Source organism: Myotis lucifugus, unplaced genomic scaffold, assembly GCF_000147115.1.
Source record: "Myotis lucifugus unplaced genomic scaffold, Myoluc2.0 scaffold_83, whole genome shotgun sequence".
In the NCBI taxonomy this organism is placed as follows: Eukaryota; Metazoa; Chordata; class Mammalia; order Chiroptera; family Vespertilionidae; genus Myotis; species Myotis lucifugus.
Window position 1 is genome coordinate 3,427,148 of NW_005871131.1, and position 22,667 is coordinate 3,449,814.

General features: G+C 42.5%; 1 protein-coding gene across 2 annotated transcripts in view; it reads right to left on the reverse strand.

Moving 5' to 3' along the window:
• The window catches only part of ERC2 (ELKS/RAB6-interacting/CAST family member 2), an 869,271-nt gene that overhangs the window by 700,593 nt on the left and 146,011 nt on the right, over positions 1 to 22,667 (reverse strand). For both annotated transcript variants that reach the window (XR_002829807.1, XM_006090859.2), the window contains exon 3: positions 20,042 to 20,458. Coding sequence is in view for 1 of the 2 variants with exons in the window: in XM_006090859.2 (XP_006090921.1) it covers positions 20,042 to 20,458 (417 nt within the window). In the remaining variant the exon portion in view is untranslated. The remainder of the gene's footprint in view (positions 1 to 20,041; positions 20,459 to 22,667) is intronic.

Below are 22,667 nucleotides of genomic sequence, written 5' to 3' on the forward strand. Positions count from 1 at the left end.
GGACAGTGTCCAGAGATGTGGTTATGCACAAACCCTTGTCTTGAGTGGAAATCTGTTAGTCAGACTTGTGTTCAAATCCCATTCCTTCCACTTCTCAGAAGTATAAAATTCACCTCTCTGAGCCTCAGTTTCTACATCTATAAGATAAAGATAACAGAACCTTCCTCGGGAAATTATGTGAGAAATAAGTGAGTTCATGGATCCAAACTAAGCTTTCTATTATATAAGCTATCTAATTTTGCACCTATTATTTTGATCATCATTATATTATAATCACATAATTCCATTTTAACACATTATTTGAAAAATTTCATAACTTTAACTCCTATTAAAAACAAATTGTTTCCCCGCATCTTATAACTTTAGGCTTGTAGTTGAGAACCCTAGCACTGAACAGCCATAAAAATGACATCACCACATATAAAAATATATATAGGTGATATCCTTCTTTGCAAACCAGTGAAAATGACCAATTTGGGCACATCCAAATCCAAGAAAAACAACCCCAAAAGTTTACCACTGGGAAGATAAAGCAGATTTCCCGGCCTGGTCCTGTCAGTAACTGCCTTCTGTCCCTCCTGCTCTGCCACCTAGAAGAGCACCTGTCATCTGTGTCACCAAGGCTGCTGCATGTAAACAGGCTGAGTTGAAACAGGCATTCCCCTCCTCGGTGACTGTTCAGGTGCAAGTCCATGAAAACTGCAGACTATCTCTAGAAAGGAATGGAGGTAAAATGGAATAACTACAAGAACATGTGTAAAATGCGTCAACCCAAGGTATGACATATGAGAAAGTTGTGTGTCACATGACCAACAATGCTGCTATGTGAAGAGCCCTCCAATCCAGGAAGCAAAGTCCGAAGAAGAATGTACACGAGATGCAGTCTCATGTATGAAATGGGTATCGTTGTCCCCATCTCCCCAGAACAACCACTGTGTTACCTGCCTTCCTTCACATCAGCTGATCTTCAACCAATCTAAGCCAATGGGATTCTCCAGTATACCCTAACTAGCGCCTGCTGGACTTACTGTTGGTAAACCTCTTCAACTTCTTAAATTATTTCTCCTTCGCTTGGGAAAGATGGCAACATACACACAACCATCAGCAATAGTTTCAAGATGAAAGTGATATTCACAGACACCCCTTTTATGTAGGATTTTTTTCATATTCATCAAATGGAAATTAAACAAATTGTACTTTTCTATGGCTCTCTGCCACATTCTGACTTCAAGGATAATGATCTGTACTGTTTTGCATACTAGCATAGAAGCTCCCAAAAAATGAAAGATGGTGGGGCTACAACTAGCCGACATGGTGTCCTTGTGCAAATTAGAAAAGGAAGTCCCTTCCTCAAGACACTTTACCTCCATCTGCCAGAAAACTTGCTATTTAGTGATTTTGTTAGAACAAGGGACTGTGTTGCCACATTCTAACAAACTGTCATAACATATATACAAACCCATGATGTCCACGATACACAAGGTGCCCCAGAGGTTTGCAGTGCCCAGCCTACACCTGAACATTGGTCTGGACAACGTCCCTTCATCTTCAAGCCATCACATCACAACACCTCGGGTAAACTACCTGTGATTTGCCTAAAAATTGTCTCCAAAAGTCAGGTTCATATATTGCTTGTATGAGTGTGTGATTGCATGGACCTATTTTAGACACTATTTTTTAAATGAATTTTGCAAAAAAAAAGAAAAAGAGAGAGAGAGAGAGAGAGAGAGAGAGAGAGAGAGAGAATTGTCTATGTCAGGTTAGATTACTGACCCAAAGCCATGCGAACAGCTATTCTTGATATGTCAGAATGAGAAATTTAAAAATATGTATTTTATATGAAGGCAATGTCATAGTGGGAGAAAGAGAAAAGGGGGGAATTTTGGAATCCTGGAAAAATCGGTTTATTCCAAGGCAAAAATATGTATCCTTATCTTGCATACTCTCTAAAATGTTACCAATAGTCATCAAATAATTGCCCTATTTCAATATCCACTTGCCATAGCACAGGAATAAAGTTTATCAGCGTGGACGTCTTCCTTAAATACTTTTACATTTAGCTGCCATCAATTTCACCCTCCCCACCTTTAGAATCTGGCCTCTAAATGAGGCCATTAACAGTTCACAAGGCCCAGGATAATGGGTTTTCCAGAAACAGGATCCCAGTTTCCCAAGCAATGGGAAGGCCAGACCACAGGAGCCACAGCTCGAAGAAAGTAGATAATTCAAAAATAAAAATTCGTAAACAAGCAGATTTTTTATGGCCCTCTGTACTGCACAGCCCTGACTCAGACACATTGTTTTTCCTTGACCTCTTATATCATCACTACAAGTAACTGTGAGTGCAGCGGGGCCAAGTAAAACAGCTTTCCAACGAGAGGAAAGCAACCCAGCCCACTGGAGAGTCTAATCGGGGCCAGGTGTCCTTTTTGCTGCTTCAGCTGGAATTCCCCCTTTTTAATCTCACATCACAGAAGGTTTTCTTGGTCCCATTTTATAGAGGAGGAGGCTGAGTCTCAGAGAGGTTGAACAACTTGCCGAGGTCACACAGCTATCAGTGGGAAGCCCTGATTGGCTTCCAAGCTCTTGCCCTTCAGCTCAAGCACACTGCCCTGGGCAGAGCTTTAGGTGAGCACTTCTCCAACCTTCATGTGCCCACAGGTTTCCTGCAGGTCTTGATACAGTGCAGATTCTGGTTCCGGAGGCCGGGTGGAGCCTGAGGTGCTGCACTTCTAACAAGCCCCAGAAGATACAGAAGACCTGCTGGTTGTTGGCCCACACTCTGAGCAGTAAAGCTTTTGACCAGTGGTTCTCAAATAGGGACAGTTTTGCCCCCTGGGGACATCTGGCAATGTGTGGAGACATTTTTGATTGCCACACTACTGGTGGTGAAGCTACTGGATGTTGTAGGTGGAGGTCAGTGATGTTGCTAAACATCCTACAACTCCCAGGGCAGGCCCCCAACCCGAACAAACATGTATCCAGCCCAGAATGTCAACAGTGATGCAGTAAAGAAACCCCGTGTTGGAGGTCCCAAGTTCCTTTAAACTTCTTCCAAAGCTGCTGCAATTTTGCAAACTTGCACTGGGGTCAAAGGTAGCTCTCTTCTCCTAAAAGCCCAATAGAAAATTTGATGTCATGCGACCAATGGCTAGAGCATGATAAAGTTTCATTTCCTCACCAATATTTTGCCTTTATTCTGAGAAAATCAAATCAGCTGATCACAAAGAAGGGTTTCACACACTGCCCGAGTTCCTAGAAGGTCTTTGTTTCTTCACCCAGAAGGTTGCAATGGAAAAGGCAAAGGATAAGATTATTTTTAGATACAAATTTTATAATTTCCTGTTCTGGCAGCTCAGACATTTACCCGGTTGATAAGGATCACATGAAACCATCTTTTATTATTCAGCATTGGCCACTGCTGCCCACCATCAACATCATGCTGGGAAATTGCAGGGCTCGTACCCAGCATCCACTCAGTTCCTACAGCCATTCATTTGAGTCTTTAATGTTCATAATACCAAAAACACTAGTTCAATTTTAATGTTTGTCACTGAAATAATCATGCATTACAGCATTAAGAGAATCTTCAAATGTCATCTTGTTTGATTATAGCACAGGCTTTAGGAAGAACACATTTGAATATAATTTGGGTAGCAAATTAAGGTTTGGTTAGAATTGGATGGCTTTTAGGAGGGTCTAAGAAAAAACATCATATGTGCTAATGTACCAGACCCCCAGGCTATACATATCTTTCTGTTTTTCCTATCTTATCTATCAATGGACTTCTCCTTCCAGCCCAAAGGCCCCACCTTAATGGAGCCCCCAAAACAGGGTCTCTGTCATCTCAATGTCCCCCTCAAAATGCAGGTTAGGTTTGAAGGCTCTCCATAAAATGACTGAGTGAATGAATGAATGAATGAATGAACTTTCATGCCTTTGAACACTCAGCTCTCTGGGGTCTCCCTCCTCTCTGGATATTTCCTTGTCAGTTTTTTTAACTGCTTCCCTTGCTCGTTCTTTGTCCTAAACACAGATAAACCCCAGCTCTAGCTTTGGGCCTCCTCCCTTTGGGGAGCTCTAAACCTTACCTTTACAAACAGTTCCCAAACCTCCACCTCTAGCCCAGTTTTCTGCCCTGAAATACAAACCTGTATTTTCAAATATTAAATCCATCTCCCCCTCCCCAAATCCTGCCTCCCCCATAAGTATCATAGGCATTATCAATGGCCCTATCCCCCTCCCCCAAGCTGAACACTCCAGCTTCTTTCTGATAGCATCCTCCTCCTCACCCTTTACATGCTTAGCTGTAATGCAATGTGGTTCCTATTCCAAGGCATCCTCTTCTATTCCTTTCCCAGTCTGTTCCCACTGTCATCACTCAACTCCACCTCACAAATGGTCTCCTAGACTCCAAAACTAATTGATAGGTACAGGACTAAGGAGACCAGCATAGGAGATGGTTGTAGACAGAGTATAGGTTGTAACTGCCCCATGAAAAGCCCTCATGACCCCAGATGCTGCACTAGACCCCACCTCAGCCTTCTCCCATACACAAAGGAGGTAATATAGCCTGATGGTTAGGAGCACAGGCCCTGAGGTCACTGTGACTCCCTATAAGGCTTTGGGCAGGGTAATCTACTTCCCTGTGACCCACTTTTTTCATCTATAACAAAGGGAGATGAAAACATTTAATAACATTCTGAAGAAATTAGAGTGAAACTGGGATGGTGAAGAGAAGGTCACTCTTGAGTTTGCATAACAAATATCTGTGCCCCAACAAGTGACCTGTACAATGCCGCCAGGTGAGGTTTGATTCTGAAGAGATCAGTGGTTTGTAAAAGAAATGTGGACTTGCTTTACAAGGAGACCAACTGATGTGAAGGTAACTACTGTTTATCCCTTCCTCAACTTTCTTCAAAGAAACATCAATGATATTTGTTGAGCCAGGCCCTGTGCAAAGTGCTTTGCATAGGTCATTTCATTTGAGAACAAAGAATAGGCTCATGCAGGTGAATGAAAAGGTTTTGTAGGAAGCAAAGAAAACTGCTGATCAAAATTATAGTAGGCCAGAAGTCTCCTATTAATTTCACTAGCATTCTTAGGTCTCTTGCAAAACCTCAGAACTGCTCTTGGAATATAACAACAAAAACAATTAGCCCCTTAAACAATGCAGAAGAAAACATCAGGGGAAGAAAATAATTGAGGTTCAAAAGAAAAAAAGAACATATTAGGAGAAAGAAAAAGATTTTAAATAAAGTATAATATAAACCAGATGAGAAACCTAAATAGGAAAGAAAAGATTCAAAGAAAACAAATCAGAGAGGAGAGGGACTGGGTGGGGGGAAAGTGGCTAGAAGTTATTTTGACTTTCTACAGATCAGTAGATGATACAATGGTTCTCATTTCTGAGGGCAAGTGCCCTGTGTGGTCTTAGGCAAGTTACTGAGCCACTCTGATTTAGTAATGGGTCAGTGTCAGCACCTACACCTCACAGGGTTGCTCGTAGGAGTATCTGAGGACAGCACTAAGTTCTGTACCTACACCAGCGCCTGCCATTTCAACAGCAGTGGTGAGGACGATGATGATTTATGCTAAAGACAGCACCCTGCCAGGACCTCCCAAGACGAGAATCCATGAACCTTCCTCTATTCCTGTGATAACCCTCAGACAATCCTTGCCACACAGATTGCTTGGGAGGCTGCTGTGATTTCAGGAAATGTGGTCATTTTGGACCATTCTCCTTGAGTCCTCTATGCAAGCAGCACATTTGCATCTGGAAAGCAACAGACCAAAGCATGCAAAGATAACCTCAGCCCAGAGAAGGGGGAGAAAGATAATGAGTTCTTCCAAAAGATTGCATGTCCTCCGGAGAATCCTGTGTTATCTCATGTCAGAAGCCTCCATGCAGCATTAAGCATCCTCAAGTCCCCACTAAACTCCCACAACCCCTCTACCTGTAACATTTGCTCACACGGCAACCTAAGGATACCTACTGAGGTTAGCACCTGGCAGGTTTGTACGGTGTATCAAGTTTCCAGTGTGGAACAAGGATCCAATATCACACAGCATGTTAGTCTGCCTTTTAAAGCAAAAATTGAGCCCTTAAAATAGTCTAAAACCTGACATGCATCATAAAGGCAGTACAACAGAGACCTTTGGCAGGAACACCACTGGCTATCATGAAGGTCCAGTGGAATATCTACATGAAGTGATATTTCTACTGGCTAAGGTGCAATCAGGATTTGCCTCTTCCTTCTTATACGAACTCTGCCAGGATGACAAAGACCTCCCCTGCCCTTTAAAAGAAAACCACCTTGCAATGCATTCCTATTTGGATGTGGATGGAAAAGGCAATGCTTTAAAGAAGCTTGTTGGTCTGAGCCAGGATTGTTTCCAGCACACGGAAACATGCGCATCGGTGGCTAGGGAGCTCTTGATTCCAGGATCAACTGATTAAGTTGAAAGAGGTTGGAGCGGGGGGCGGAGGGAGTTAGCAACTATTTAGAAAAATGTTTAAGTCTGGCCAAGAAATATAAGAAGAGAGTAGCACTAATAAACCCCTCAGAAATGAAGGTTACAGTGGTAGCTAATCTCCATCAATAGGGTTCTGAGTGGGGGGTATGCTGAGTGTTGATAAGACATTTCCTGGATATAGGACCACGGGCCCCAGTGTGTGGCACTAGAAGAATGCAAACTCAGCCACACATCTGTGGACTCTCTGAGAGAAGAGCACCTTCCTCTATTAATACCTTTTAAAAACATGCACCAATTCATGCTGGCAGTTCAAATCCTGCCATCAAATTTCAGTAGGTGATCAGGCTGAGTTGGAAAATATATGCAGGATAAAGAGAAAAACTCGAGTCTAGAGAACATTTTGGGTAAGGGAAAGAATAGTGAACAGAATCCTATAGCCTAAACTTAAAGTTTAAGAGTCAGGAAAAGAGGCTAAAACTAGAGGACTTGGTTAAGTGGGTCAAAAAACAAAGGTTTCGGTTGCATAAAAAGCCAAATGTGAGTTCAGATTTTTCAGTGTGATATGCATAAATACTTGCTGCTATTTATACACACAAATATTTGCCTTTACTTGAGATTTAGTGGGACTCTGCCTGAGGCAAGATTTTTTAATAGTAATAATAAAAATAGTTAATAGTACTTAAAGCAAAGCATGTGTGGTCATGATGTTTTAAAGGGGAGAAAGCAAAGGTAATTCTGAACATCTGTACTACATTTCCACATGATAAAACCACCACACTCCAAAATTATTCTGAAGGTTGGGGGTGGGGCATAGTGTAGCAGTCCATGTAGAGAAATGTTTATTTAAAAAACAGAAAGGGAGACTCAAAGGCCATTTTGGAAAAGCAGGGACAACATTTATTGTAAAATAAAACTGCCGATTAAGCCCTAACCAGTTTAGCTCAGCGGATAGAGCGTCGGCCTGCGGACTCAAGGGTCCCAGGTTCGATTCCAGTCAAGGGCATGTACCTTGGTTGCGGGCACATTCCCCATGGGGAGTGTGCAGGAGGCAGCTGATTGATGTTTCTCTCTCATCGATGTTTCTAACTCTCTATCCCTCTCCCCTCCTCTCTGTAAAAATCAATAAAATATATATTTTTAAAACTGCCGATTAATAGCGAGAGTCCAGTAGTCAAAAAGTAAAGTTTATGTGTCTACTTGGATCCATAATTATGACCTCCATAAATACTCCTGAGAATCAAGTCTTTTATTTTCGCAAAATCTCAACCTTCCCAAGTGGTATCTCAGATCAAAATACTACCCCTTAACCCCTCCCTTAGATTTCTTTTCCAGGGCTTTCCTCATTCCTAGCCTTAAATTTTCTAAGAGGGAAGGAGTAAGGGAGGGGTGGTTAAAGGCAGCTTCTCTCTCAATCTCTATCAATCCCACCCCGTCTCTCTGTCTCTCCCTCACTTTCACCTGTACACACACATACAGACACACACACACATTCTCCCCACTTCTATTTCATATATATATATAATAGATTTCAGAGAATAAGGGAGAGGGAGAGTGAAACATCAATGATGAGAATCATTGATCAGCTGCCTCCTGCACACCCCCTACTGGGGATCAAGCCCACACCAAACATGTGCCTTGATCCGATATACAACCCTGACCTCCTGGTTCATAGGTCTACCCTCAAGCACTGAGCCACATCAGCCAGGCTCCTACTTCTATTTTCTTTTTAGGCTCAAAGCCCCACCGCCCCTCAGCACATCTGTCTCCTGGTTCAATCCCCTATAGTCAGTCTTTGGGTCAAGGAGTATCAGGCTCCGGGCGCCCTTCCTCAGTAAAACAGAGCTTCCAGCAAGTGGGGCTGGAATCACTGCCTTTGCCATAGTCGCAAGAAAGATGTGTCAATCACTCTACACCAGTAGCTCACAGCCTGGCGATTTTGTCCCCCAGGGGATATTACACAATGTCTAGAGACATGTTTCGTTGTCACAAGCGGGAGAAGGAAAAAGGTGTGACTTGCTTCTAGTGAGTAGAGGCCCCTGATGCTGCTCAACATCCTATAAGGCACAGGACAGCCCCCACAACACGGAAGTATCCTGACCCAAATGTAGGCAGTGTCAGATTGAGAAACTCTGGGGCACAACCAAGGAAGCAAAATCCCAGTGACATGCTGGGTCTTCCCCCAATACTAACAACACTCACACAGCTGGCAACCCAGGTGCATGGCACCAGACGAGATCTGACCACTTAGGGGGCTGAAAAGGGGGTGGTGGGTGGTGAGAGGACTTTCTCAGTGGTCAGGCCCTGGCTTTACTTGATTAGAACGCTTTCCATAGGGAAGCCTAGCGGTTCTATGGCACACCCACAATTACTATCCGTAAAGACTTCTTCACAGGACTTGTATATTAGGTACACAAGTTCCTTTTTCAGGCCATTTCCTCCAAAGCAGCCACCAATTTTTTAAACACTAATTGTGCAGGCCTGGAAAGTACCAACAAACATGGGCATTAAAAATTTTTTAAAAAGGAGTTGGAGGAGTTGGAAGTCTGTTTTAATTGTCAGGATTCCTAAATCTTTTGGAGTGTTAATGCAATCTCCATTCCTCTGCTACATTATAGGTTAGTGAAGGCTTCACACATACAGTCCCTTTTTAATCCATGTGGGTTTTTCCCCAATAACCTACCACTCCTGAAAGTGCTGCAGACTTCTGTGATAAGGGGCACTACTCAATGTGCTGTGGCTCTGGAGATGAAATCATGGGTCTAATATTATTAAAGAAAAATGGGTAGAAATGACAGGAAAAAATATTGCCTCTTCATTTAAAAAAAACAAAACTCAAAAGCTACACACAGAAGTAGCAAGACTTGATACTCTAAGTATAAATAATTGCACATAGGCTTCTAACCAAACATCTTGATTCAAAAAACCACTTACTTGCCCGGCCTGGGTGGCTCACTGGTTGAGCACCAAACCATAAACTAAGAGGTCACTGGTTCGATTTCCAGCTGGGACACATGCCCAGGTTGTGGGCTCAACGCCCCCTGAGGGGATGCAGGAGTCAGCTGATCAATATTTCTCTCTCATCAATCTTTCTATCTCTATATCCCTTTCCCTTTCCCTCTCTCTGAAATCAATAAAAACATATTTTTAAAAAAAAAAACAACACTTACTTATCATCTAAATCAGGAGTTGCCACTCAATCTTAAAGGGCCAAGGAAGTAAGTCTTTGAGGGACACGAGGCAAAATAGAGGACATTATATCGGGTCTTACGAAACCATTTCAAGTGTAACCATTTAAAACCCAGGCCATAAAAAAATATATAAATACATAAATAAAATTTAAAAAACCATGGTGAGCCATATTTGGCCCAGAGGGTCTCATTTTGCCAAGTCTTCATCTAAAGCAGTGATTTTCAACCAGTGTGCCACAAGAATTTTTAAAACATGCAATACCTGGCTATTTAGTCAGGAGCACTGACCTCTTTTCCCTTAGATTATCAAGTAAAAAATGACAACCACAACACAACAATAGCCATCTGGTGTGAATGAATCTATATTTTTTTGGTGTGCTGCAGAATTTTAGTAATTATTAGTTTATGTGTGCCATGAGAGGAAAAAGGTTGAAAATCACTGATCTAAATGAATAGTAAATCTCTATAATTTTCACTCTAAAGTATCACTCATTTTTCTTTTTACTTTTTCTACAAACTACTCATATAGTATAATTATGTTTTTCCTTAAATAAGAAGCGTTCAGCCCTAGCCAGTTTGGCTCAGTGGATAGAGCGTTGGCCTGGGGACTGAAGGGTCCCAGGTTCAATTCCAGCCAAGGGCACATGCCTGGGTTGCGGGCTCGATCCCCAGTAGGGGGTGTGCAGAAGGCAGCAGATCAATGATTCTCTCTCATCATTGATATTTCTTTTTCTCTCTTCCTCTTCCTTCCTCTCTGAAATCAATAAAGAAATATATTTTTTTAAAAGAGTTCATATATCCAACTGCTTTATATCCAACAACTTTATATCCAACGGCTGTAACCATAAGCCACACCAAGGAATCACCCAGCAGCCATTCACATTGCCCTATTTAATACTACTCAAAACAATGAAGATATCCTTTAACCTATATCCCAAACTGAAAACACAAATAAAATTCTCCTTTCACATCCAAGCCATGGTGGATGGAAAAGTAGAGTTTGCTTTAGCAAATTTTAGCCAATTGGAAGAGAAATGAAATGAGGCTCCTGGCAGTAGGTTTTAAATACAATTTTAATGTCTCACAACACAGAAAGAAACTGAAAATACGCATCAAAAACTAGACTAAAAGGCCCAACTGGCATGGCTCAGTGGTTGAGCGTCGACCTATGAACCAGGAAGTCACGGTTCGATTCCTGGTCAGGGCACATGCCTGGGTTGCGGGCTCAATCCCTAGTGGGAGGGCATGCAGCTGATCAGTGAGTCTCTCTCATCATTGATGTTTCTATCTCTCCCTCTCCCTTCCTCTCAGAAATCAATAAAAACATATTTTTAAAAAACTAGATAAGAAGGAAACTCAGTTTGGGGAGGCAAAGCACTTCTCTTAGGCAATGAGGTAAAGATGAAGGGAAAAAATGGAAAAGGCTGACTTTGAACAGATGAAATGCAAAAGGTACAACTCTAAGCACCACTCACTTTTCCTTATTCTCTGCTCACAAAGATTCATTTACTCCCTAGGAATTTATGGGGGCGCCAAACATGCAGTACTGCTACATGCATTTTCACCAGCCACAGGTGGGCTGAGAAGACTTAGGCCCAATGGCACTGTATGACCTTTTCACTGCCAGCTACAGGCCCTGAAGAGATGCGACAAGAAAAAAAGAAAAAGGAAAAAATGGAGCCTTTTCGTACTTAGAGAGAAAATAACCCTGAGCAAGAAGTCAGAAGACCATAATTCTGGTCTCTGGTCTACTCCGTATCAAGTATCTGCAGATTATCTTGAGCTAAAGGCAATTTTAGTTTTAGGCTCAAGAGAAACTTGCTCACTCCTTGACTACCCAGAAGAACTTGAATTAGGGGCCTTGCCTGTAATGGGAGATTATCAGGTACCTCTTTTTGACTCACCAAAATGACAGGGCAAACTTCTACTTATTAAACATCTGCTCTTATCATCCTGCAATGACCCTCTGAGGGATACAGGCACCTTACCTCATCCCCAGCCGAGTGCCTTGCATACCTCTGAACCTCACCTGCATGTAGGATCTCTGACTTTCTCAGGTGTGGGAAATTCCCATACATATACTAGTATGTCTATTAGATGTGTGTTTTTTCTCCTGCTAAAAATAAAATATAGAAACCCCTGGCAGTATCAAGGAGCGGTTAGAAACAGGTGCCTGGAACCAGCAGACCCAAATTTGAGCTCAGACTACCCACTCTGAGAACCTGGATCAGACACATCACCCTTCTGGGCCTCAGCCTCCTCATCTGAAAGGCAGGAAACCACCTCCCACCACGGAGAACTGGAAGAGTTAATGGCACTCCCAGGAAACTGATCATCAGTGATGTTCCTGAGTGCCAATCAGTGTTACATGTCATCACTGCTTAATTCCCCTCACAGGTTAGAGGCAGCGTCAGAGGAAATCATGAAAATGGAATGTGTCCTGTAACATATAAAGCCCCCTCCATACATCAAGTATTAATTGATGTTCCTACCCAAGACACCAGGTCCTGACATAACTGAGCCCATCTCAGTGGCCGTGGCTGCAGCTTGTGAAACACTGAAGAACCCACAGTACTGCTGCTACAAGACTTTTCTCCGCTGAGGTTTCATTTGTGGTGCACTTTTTACCAAAGATGATGGTAATAAATTAGGTCAGGTTAACAAAAGAATATTTTTCAAAGAGAAGTCGCACCCTCCAGGCAGAGCAGCGGGACAGGGCAATGAGGACAGTAATCAGTCTCTCCCAGCATAACCCCCGCCAGTCTCCCCACCTGCCTCTGCCCTCCGCTTTCTCTTTCTCGGCAGGTTCCAAAAGGCCTTGTGCCTAATGGCTCCCTGGGACTCCACCAGCCTCTGTGAGCTGTAAAAGGCAACCAACTGCACTCATTAAAGTCAATAAAGGGTAAGACCCGAACCATTTCAAATTAGCATAGTGTTCAAACTTTAAAGAATGCATTAAAATTTAAAGATAAGGCAAATGATGCTAAACACAAATGAAAGCATTCCTTATGTCTTCAGGAATGAGAGAGGAAAGGCTGTGAAATCCTGCTTTTGGACCTGTGGTTCATCGAGGTCTCGAGAGCACGTTTCTGTTGAGATGCTTCATTGGCATCCACCCTGCACAGAGCGCTTGGAGAAAGTGGAACTCGGTGAGAACAAAGGGAATCTGTACCACGTTGGCATCAGTCAATGAAAATTCCATGTAATCTCAAAAGACATATCATATTCAAAATTAAATGTTACTCAGAAAGAGGCATGAAGGAGACTCTCGTATGCCATTCCTCAGTCTCCTCCTAAATAACAGAAGGAATACTCGTAAGTAACAAGGCAGCCTTTAGAAGGGTCACACAAGCTGGGGGCTCGGTGGTCACAAATTGGTGGTGTGTGTGTAAACAACAAACAAGTGTCCTATCGTCAGAAACACCAGAAACACCGCATGCACTTGTGCAGAACTTTATAATCACTTCCTCAGCCATACTCTCGGCCTGGCTGGACAGCTCCACCAGTATTTCATCCAGCTCAGCACATCCAAAGACGCTCCTCAATCCCAGCACCTCCTGCTGGTGACTCACCTGCCCACTGCCCTGCCATCAGCCAACATCTGGGCCCACAACAGTCTGCTCCTTGCAGCTCCCAGCACTCAGGTCCTGAGCTGTCAAGGTCCTGGACTTGACCTTTCCCCTCAACTTCTGTGGCCACCACCCAGATTCAGACTCTTGGTCACCTGAACAACCACAGTATCCTTCTAAACTCTCTCTATGCCTTTAGTCCAGTGATGGCGAACCTTTTGAGCTCGGCGTGTCAGCATTTTGAAAAACCTTAACTTAACTCTGGTGCCGTGTCACATATAGAAATTTTTTGATATTTGCAACCATAGTAAAACAAAGACTTATATTTTTGATATTTATTTAATATGTTTAAATGCCATTTAACAAAGAAAAATCAACCAAAAAAAATGAGTTCGAGTGTCACCTCTGACACGCGTGTCATAGGTTCACCATCACTGCAGTTTAGTCCCTTCCTAGTCAATTCACTAGCAATTAGCACTAACACTCTTTTCTGATCATGCCATTGTCCAGGGAAAATTCCTTCACAGGCTGCCAGAGCCTACCTAATAAAGGCCAACCCCCCGGGCCCCAGGGTCAGAGCCCTCAGTGACCTGACCCCAAACTACCTGCTCACCTTTATCTCCTTTTCCTCCTGACAGGTGGAATTTCAGCTGCTCCAAACTCACTGTGCCCCAAACCCATCACACCCCCCTGCCCCCACACAAGCTTGGCTCAGCCATCGCTTTTCCAATCACACTTCCCCATCACCCATGTGCGTTGAAATCCTTCCTGCCTTTGAGGTCCAGCTGTCTTCAGCTCTCCTACTCGAAGCTGCAGAGCACTGAAGTGCCACTTGATGTCCACTGGGTGCACCACCCTGAGAAGCGGTAGCGTGCAGTGTGTCGAATGTATTCTCTGGAGACAGACTTCCCAGGTTCTGGTCTTGGTTCCAGCACTTGCTGTGTATAACTGGGAACAATTACTTACCTCTTTGTGCCTCAGTTTCCTTATGTGCATGTGAGAATGACAATGGCAATATGTACTTAGTACAGTACCCTGGCACAGAATAAGCTACACTAAGTGTGAGCTGTTTCTCTATTGCCCACCTGAGTCCCCGAACAAGACCGTAAACCTGCCAAGGGTGCTCCCACAGCATCCTACACATGGACGTTCAACATGTGCCCAGTGCTGTCCAACACACCTTGAAAAAAATGAAAGAAAACTTCCAATTAATGTTACCCGCAAAGTTACTGCTCCACTCCAAACACAGAGCAATGAGAGAGAAAACATGAAGAGCATGACTCTTAAATAACCATTATAAACTTTTCCAATACTGGCAAAATACACCACAGAGCAATTCTCAAGGTATTTTTTAACTATTTTTTCACTTTCAAATATTTATTGAGTACCTGCAGGCTCAATATTTGAGGTCCAGGAATATTGATGGAATGTGTCGATCAGGTAAGAAACTTAATTAAAATAGGGAGAAATTGTTAAGTTCTATAATATATTTATAGGAGACAACTCTTGGAAAGGAAAGTATGTGAAATGATATGTTTATGCAGTCACTTGTGTTTGGGGATGATTTTTCTGATAAGCTTTGTTAGTAGAAATAGAATATATGGAGTCTGTAGTCAGAATTAGAAATGCCTGCATCGGCAAAATCATGGCTCATCCAGCAAAACTGGAGACAAGTGTATTAAAGAGAAAGAAGCCATATGGTTTTGAGAGAGGAGAGACTAGGGTGGAGTTTAGAAGTTTGGGCAAAGATTATATGGGGGAGGTTTGAGCTTATATGGTAAAAGGTTTATGAGCTCAAGAACTTCTAGGTCACAAACTTCCCTTGGTGGATCTCCCACTGGCCTGGGGACAATCTGGGTAAATAAAGTAGATCACGAATTCATATTCCCTTGTCCTCCTCCTCCCTGCTTCCCCTCTCCTCCCCTCCCACACAGCATGGAGGGAAGCCCACACCCGGTCTCATGGGGGGTTTACTTGGGCTGGGTTAATAGCAATTGTGACCACTGATGACTTGACAGCTCTTCTGCCCTTGCTGGAGGGGATGAACATAGGAGATCCACAGGCATGGCAGCAGAGCATATATCCCTCCCTTTCAAACATCTTACAGGGCAATGCATCCAAAGACTCCTGACTCTCCTCTGAGGACCAGCCAAGAATACATTAAGGAGAGTGGAGATAGGAGGATCCTGGTACATAAACCCACTTTTTCTTTAATGAGATCAGTAGTATTTTGGGTCCTTGATTACTAAAACCTTTACATGGAACAATATGTTCTCCGCAGAAAAAGCTAGAGAACAAGGTAGACTATTACTACATCAAACAATGTCTGATCAAATCAACCTGGATGCAAAAGCATCAGACAACACCAGTGAGTAATGCTGCATCTCAGCCAACACTTCAGCTCACATTAGCACATCCGTTGTAGTTCTTGGGCAATCATCTTGGTCTTCCAAATAAGTTGAGATCATAATCTTTCTGTTGTTGTTTCCTGCCAGGCACAGAAGTGGTTTCACCCTCAGCCTTTTCCAGACCACCGAAACACGAGACACTAAAGCAATCTGACTCTCCCGTATGCAACTCCTGCCAACTCGAAATCTCCTGAAACAATAGGCTGCACGAGGCCAGTACTCCAGGAGATGGGGTTTATATGAGGTCCAACACCTTTGCCTAAAAATGAATCATAAAACCACTAGATCTCTATTCCCGAGCGTTACGCCATCTAGCCCCAACAGAGTCGAACCGTGCAAAGTGAAAAAGAAATCAGGAACACACTGAACTTAAAACTGCAAGTATATTTTAAATCCTATTTTAGATTCGTTTAAATTAACTGAGGTCAGGCAACTTCTTTATTCAGCTGGGTTACTCTTACTGGTTTAATATCAAAAGCAGTCAGCCACATTTTTCAACCAAAAATAAAGAAACTCCCTAACAGAAGAACACTCTAAAACTCAGTAGAGATATAGAAACAGCTTACAATAAACTACCTTCTGGAACAACTAATGGAGAAAATTACTGTTATTTGGCCATGGGAAACAACTCTTTGTATATTATTACATATTTTGCAGGTCACAAATTAAGAGCACAATTTTTATTTTCTAGCATAGCACTTTTCCAAGGTGTTTCACAAAGAACACCAGTGCAACAGAGAAAAGCAAGTCAAATAAGATAAGTGTGAGAAGTTCTGCCTTCCCTAGTCCCCTCCTTGGAAATGACTGATGCATATTTGCAGTAAACTCTATGAATCCAGCATTTTCCCACGTTTATTTGGCCCTGCAGTCTATTTTCTCTTAGAGAAAGATTTTTCTAGAAAATAGATATAATGAAATGGTCCAGTAGCTAAGACTCTGAAGTCAGCCTGATTCAAATACCAGCATAAGCACTTGTTAGTTATGGGCAAGCTTCTTAACATCACTTGTCCCTCAGTTTCCCCAGGTAAAAATGGTCACAACAATAGCAGCTAGCTCTTAGGTGTGGGTCTTCCAATATGAATGCAACTGTCTGCTGAGAGCCTTATTTACTTCATGCCATTTTACTGCCTACTATTTTTTGTGAGGTCTGTGTCTCCCACAGCAAGTTCCTTTTTGTCACTCAGATCTCAGTTCACAATGACACCCCCTCCAAGAGGCCTTCCCTGACCACCAATATGAAGTTGGCCCCACCCAAGTCACTAGTTCTTCACCCTCTTCTTTTCCTCAGGACACTTCTCTGTTTAACTGTTAAATAGGTATTTGTATACTAGTTGACCCCAATAGAATACAAGCACCACGTAGTCAAACGTTATCATTTATCATTGCTCAATCCCAAAACACATCCTCAAATACGTATTCATTGGATGGATGGATGGATGGATGGATGGATGGGTGAACGAATGAATGAATGAGGTGGCTGTGAGAATTAGATGTGAATCACATAAATCATTCTTTATAATGCCTGACACATGAGCATCAATCTAGACAGTTTTGAAAACTTTTGATGAATGATGTGGTTAATGCATTCGAAATTCTGACACTATTTAACTTGCCTCTTCTTGCTGTATCATGGACAAACATTTAATGGCATTTATTTAGAGATGTGTTGGTAAATGGGCTTGCAGGAATGGGACAGGTGGGGGGAGTGCAGGTAGCATTTTACCAATTTCCATTTTGTAAATACTCCCACCATGACCAATTTTAGTTATCAATGGTTTAAAAGCAGGCTCACAAAATTCCAGAAAATAAAACATATGGCTCTCACAAGACAGTACAAGTCTTCTCTGGGGAAGGGTCTTTTCAGGCCTCCAAGTTTCGTTTGTTGAGTTGAAGTTTAAAATTTTTAAAAATTTAATTTTTTTATTGATTTTAGAGAGAAATGGAGAGTGAGAGAAAGAAACATCAATGATGAGAGAGAATCATTTGATCAGCTGCCTCTAAAATAAAATTTTTATAGAGAGATATTTTTTCCACATTCTCCCTTTTTTATGAATCAAAATAAGGACTACCCACTGCCTGGTCTGATACTCAAGGAAACTAGTTGGATGTGTTGGGCTACATTTTCTGTGAACTCTCAGACTGGTGTTTAAGGCTCTAAACATGATCTGTATCCATATATGACCATTGTGAGGACCAACTAACCTCACAAAACACAAACTAAGTTTAGTTTAGATTTATTTAAATGGAGGCATCCACACAAGAGCATCAAGGGACCATCTATTAAGTGCCACCAATGAGCAGAATCTGATAACAGAATAAGAGTGACTCTTATCCTGACCCCAAGATTCCAACATAGAGTGAAGGTCAATGCTGCAGATGGGGGTTTCTCTGGCACCACAGGCTTGCTGTACATGCAACATGACCCCTTGGCACCGAAAGCAAAGCATCTGTGTTTTTCAAGCACAGCAATCTACCAACCAGAATTTTGAGATGACACACCCAAAATTCAAAATCCACAGTCACTCTACATGCAAGTGATAACATGCCAATGATTCTTGCTTCTCTTTTGTAAACTATATGGAAAGTCTATGGAGTAAGGCAGGAAGAGACTAGCTTCTAATCCACTGTATCAGCTACCTATTGCTATATAACTATTACCCCCAAAATTCAACAGCTTAAAACAACACACATTTATTATCTCACAGTTTCTGTGGATCAGGAAACCAGGCACAGCTTAGCTGGGTACTCTGCTTCACAGTTTCTCACAAAGCTCTAGTCCAGGTGTCAGCCCACAGCCTCCCATCTCATCTGAAGGCTCAACTGGGGAAGGATCCACTTCCAAGCTCACTAAGTGGTTGTTGGCAGTTTTCAGTTCTTTGTGACTTTGTAGTGAGAGTCTCAGGTCCTCACTGGGTATTGGCTGAAGGCTGCCCCTGGCTCCTTACCACAAGGACATCTCCCACATGATAGAAGGCAATAGAGTCTGTTAACAAGATGGAAGTAACAGTCTTACGTAACTTAATCATGGAAGTGTCACTGGCATCCCATTACCTTTGGCATTCTCCACTGTTTAGAAACAAGTCACTGGGTTCAACTTATACTCAAGGGGAGGGGATTACACAAGGGCATTCGAGATCACTGGGGCCATCTTAGAAGTCTGCTCACCACAACCAACCTTCTTGGAATATGAAGAGGAAGACCAGGTCCAGCAAAACACCTTTTTAAGCATCTCAATGTGAACCCAATCCATGTGGTTTCCTAAGCATACTGCTAAGGTCTCATAAAAACAAAACAAGAGAGAATGAACACTGAGGCCATTAAGTCTGAGAACACAAAATTCTGTTCAAATGGTCTAAGCAAATACAATCTATATCAGAGAAAACCCCTGGGAGCTTCTGTATTAGTAAGTCCCAACATGAAAGCCATTTTTTCTCAACAATGAAATGAGTGACTCATGGGAAGGGCTGCCCATCTGAGCAGATATAGAATTCCAGGAAATCTAGTTTGGCCTAGAAGCAAATATCTTTTGGAATTTTTATTTGTTGCTGTAGCATAATTTGAACATTTACTTGATGCCATTTTACTGGCTACTATTTTCTCTGAGGTCTGTGTCTCCCACAGCAAGTTGCTTACATGGTCCTTTCGCAATGCAAACCCATCATAGTGGCAAAGAACTGCTGTAAAAGTGTCAAGCCTTAGCTGTCACCCGCCTTCTATTTAGCTCCACCCAGCCACATATTCTCAGATACATGAGCATCCCAACAATCAATGGTGGTCGCCGGCCGGAGAGGCTGCTTCTGAAAGACTTTGAAGGATTTAACCCACTAAGTGCAAAACACATAGAAAACATGGAACACTCAGTCCTGGATGAATGCAAGGGCAAACAACAAAGATTATCTTCAATCTAAACGTTCAAAAGTGCTCCGCACGTTTTACCATGCTTTCCAGAACTATCCATATGCTTTCTGAAAATTCTGCCCTCAGTTCAGCTATAAAAAAAATAGCTAGGCTTATTGTTTTGCTAATCACCTATTCATTTTGCTCCTCTAAAGCGATGATTTTTGGTAAACATCTAAAACTTAAACAGTACTGTACAAAGGCCCCGAAACAACGACCATCTGTGGGAAAGCAGCCGTAAACCACCTTAGAGCTGACACGTGCTACACACGCCTGGACCCTGAATTCGTATTAAATAATAATGGAACATATGTGTGGTGAGCAGAGAAAACAAACTAATGCAAAATTCCAGCTTGAAGGTGATAAGCAGACAGGAAGGTTATAAAACAGGTGACCGAGGGAATTTTAAGGCCGTAGATGTCTTCCAACCTGTGAAAACAACTTGATAACAAACCTTAACTCGTAAAATATGACTTTGGGACGATAAAGGGGATGTTCTTACCTCTCTCAGATGTATGTTTTCCTTCTCTTTCTGGTCTAAAATCACCTCCAAGTGGCTGACCTGAGACTCGGCCTCGGCCACCCGCCGCGTCCGTTCATTGTCTTCCTCCAGACTTTTGGACGGCAAACCTTTACTTTGTAACATCTCCAGCAGCTTTTTAATGGACTCGTCTCGGGCATTGAGGGTCTGTTTCTGCGTTTCGATCCTCAGCTCCATTTCCTCCAAGGTCTTCCTCAATAGGAACAGCTCCTTAGCCTGCCGGTCATGCTCCGCTTGCAGCCGCCGGAAGTTCTCCTCCGTCAGCTCGATGGTGAAGTGCTCGGCGCCGCGGTTGCCGCTCTCTTGCTGCAGGAGGTGGTTGAGGTCTCTCTGGGTTCGCAGCTCATCCTGAAGGGCCTGGATTGTCAACTGCAGGTGCTGTGATGGAAAGACGGGGCAGGAGAGGAGACAGAAGGAGAAAAGTCAATGGCCACGCCAAGGGCTCTGTGCTGGTCCCGCACCATGAAGATGGAATGTTAATCATGAGGTCCACGGGGCCAGCGTGAAGTCCTCCGGGGTGACTTCAGAAGCATGGGACAGCACATGGAGAGGGGGAGTTAATTCAATGAGGCTTTCTCAATGTCTTAGGAGAAAAGAAATGCACACATACACAGAAACAGTAGATCAGTGTCAGTCACGAGGGAAATTGCAGTCTACGGTTTTAATTTAGGAAGTGGGAAGGGTTAGAGGGAAACTCACAACACACCTTCTGTATGCCCACAGTGCTCCAGACTCAGTATTCCTTGTTTCCTAAGGGGTTCTTTATTCTAGTATCCATTATTTTCCATGATAAATGCATGTCCACTTAAAAATGAAAATAATAGCATCCACTACAAGTAGACACAAACAAGGACTTTATTTTTACAAATAAAGCTGTGAACAGGTTTAGTGAACAGGATTACTGCATCTGCAAGCAAAGGGAACAAAGGCAGACGGAGACAGACACTCAAACACATGGGGAGGTGAGGCTGTGCAGAGTAAAACAAGCGAGCTGCAAAGAGTGGACAAACCTTGGTTCTTCTGGCATCCAGCAACTGAACAGCATGGGAAATGAAAAAAAAAATGAAGCAGGAAATCAACACAAAGAAAAGTCCAGTGCAAGCAAAGGATATTTAACAGAAAGAACTTAATCAACATAAAGTACCTTCACAGAGAAAAAAAAGAAAAAGAAAAACAATTTCTTCTTACAGCAAAGACCCATAAGCTACACACAATCTATAGTACTGATGCTTGATAAATGTGATTTTTTTTAAGTGAGGTTTATTCCACCTTTTCTTTTCCTAAATCTCCCTGACACAGTGAGTCTTGGGTGTATTACCAAGGAGAAAAGCACAATACTCCAGAAGCACCCACACCTAATTCCAGGTCACCCTTTTAACCATAATTACAGGGAGAACACCAGAGAAACAAAATCATTACCAGTGTGAGAAGAGAACCCCTTGGAAGAATGAAATAATGATACATGTTATAACATAGATGAAAATGTGCTAAGTGAAAGAAACCAGTTATTGCATGATTCCATTGATAGTAAATGTTCAGAATAGGCAAATATATAGAGACAGAAAATAAATTAGTGGTTGCCAGGGCCTGGATAGGGAGGAGATAAGGAGTTACTACTAAAGTATATAGGGTTTCTTTTTTGGGGTGATGATGTTCTAAACTTTATTGTACTGATAGTTTTATAACTTTGTGAATATACTAAAAAAACTACTTAATTTTATACTTTATATATGCCTCACCCAAGGATATGTTTATTGATTTTTAGGGAGAGGGGAGGGGAAAAAGAGAGAAAGAGAAACATCAATCAGTTGCCTCCTGTATGCACCCAATCGGAGATTGACCTCCTACCCAGTCTTGTGCCCTGATCAGGAATCAAACCCACAACCTTTTGGTGTATGGGGTGACGCTCCAATCAACTGAGCCACCTGGGCAGGGAAGTGGTGTATTATATTTTTTAAAAATAATTCATAAAGGCCATCATAAAATATGTACCAGTTGCTTATTCCCCATCAGTACCCTGTGAGGCACTGTGGCACATGGATGAGAAAGTGAGTACTTGACCCCTGTGCTCTAGGAATTTCAGTGGAAATGTATAGATGCAGTGTATATCCGTGATAATTCCTACCACAAAGAGTTGTTGTGAGAATTGAATTAGCTAATACAGTACATATAAAGCTCTAGGAAGTACAGAGTAATCACTTATACTGTATCAGTCAGGATAGGGTAGAATATGCTGCTGTGACAACAGCAACAGAAACCCACATTCTGAAAGACATAACCCATCTGACGTGCTGAGGACACAGAATAGAACTCTTAAAGCTCAAAAAGACCTTAAAGATTCACATGTTGACATCATTTCACAAATGAGAAAGTCAGATCACACAGGTTAAATGTCAGGTGCAAAAACACACAAACACTGCCAAAGCCAACATCTCCGCTTCTGGGGTCCTGGGCTCCATCCTGGTGAGTATTCCAAAAACCCTGAGAGTAGACAAAAAGGGGGTGGCTCTCTACTTTAATGACTTAGGAAATGGCAGTCGTGTTAGAGGCAGAATGAGCAATAACCTAAATTGTTTCGCTTATACAT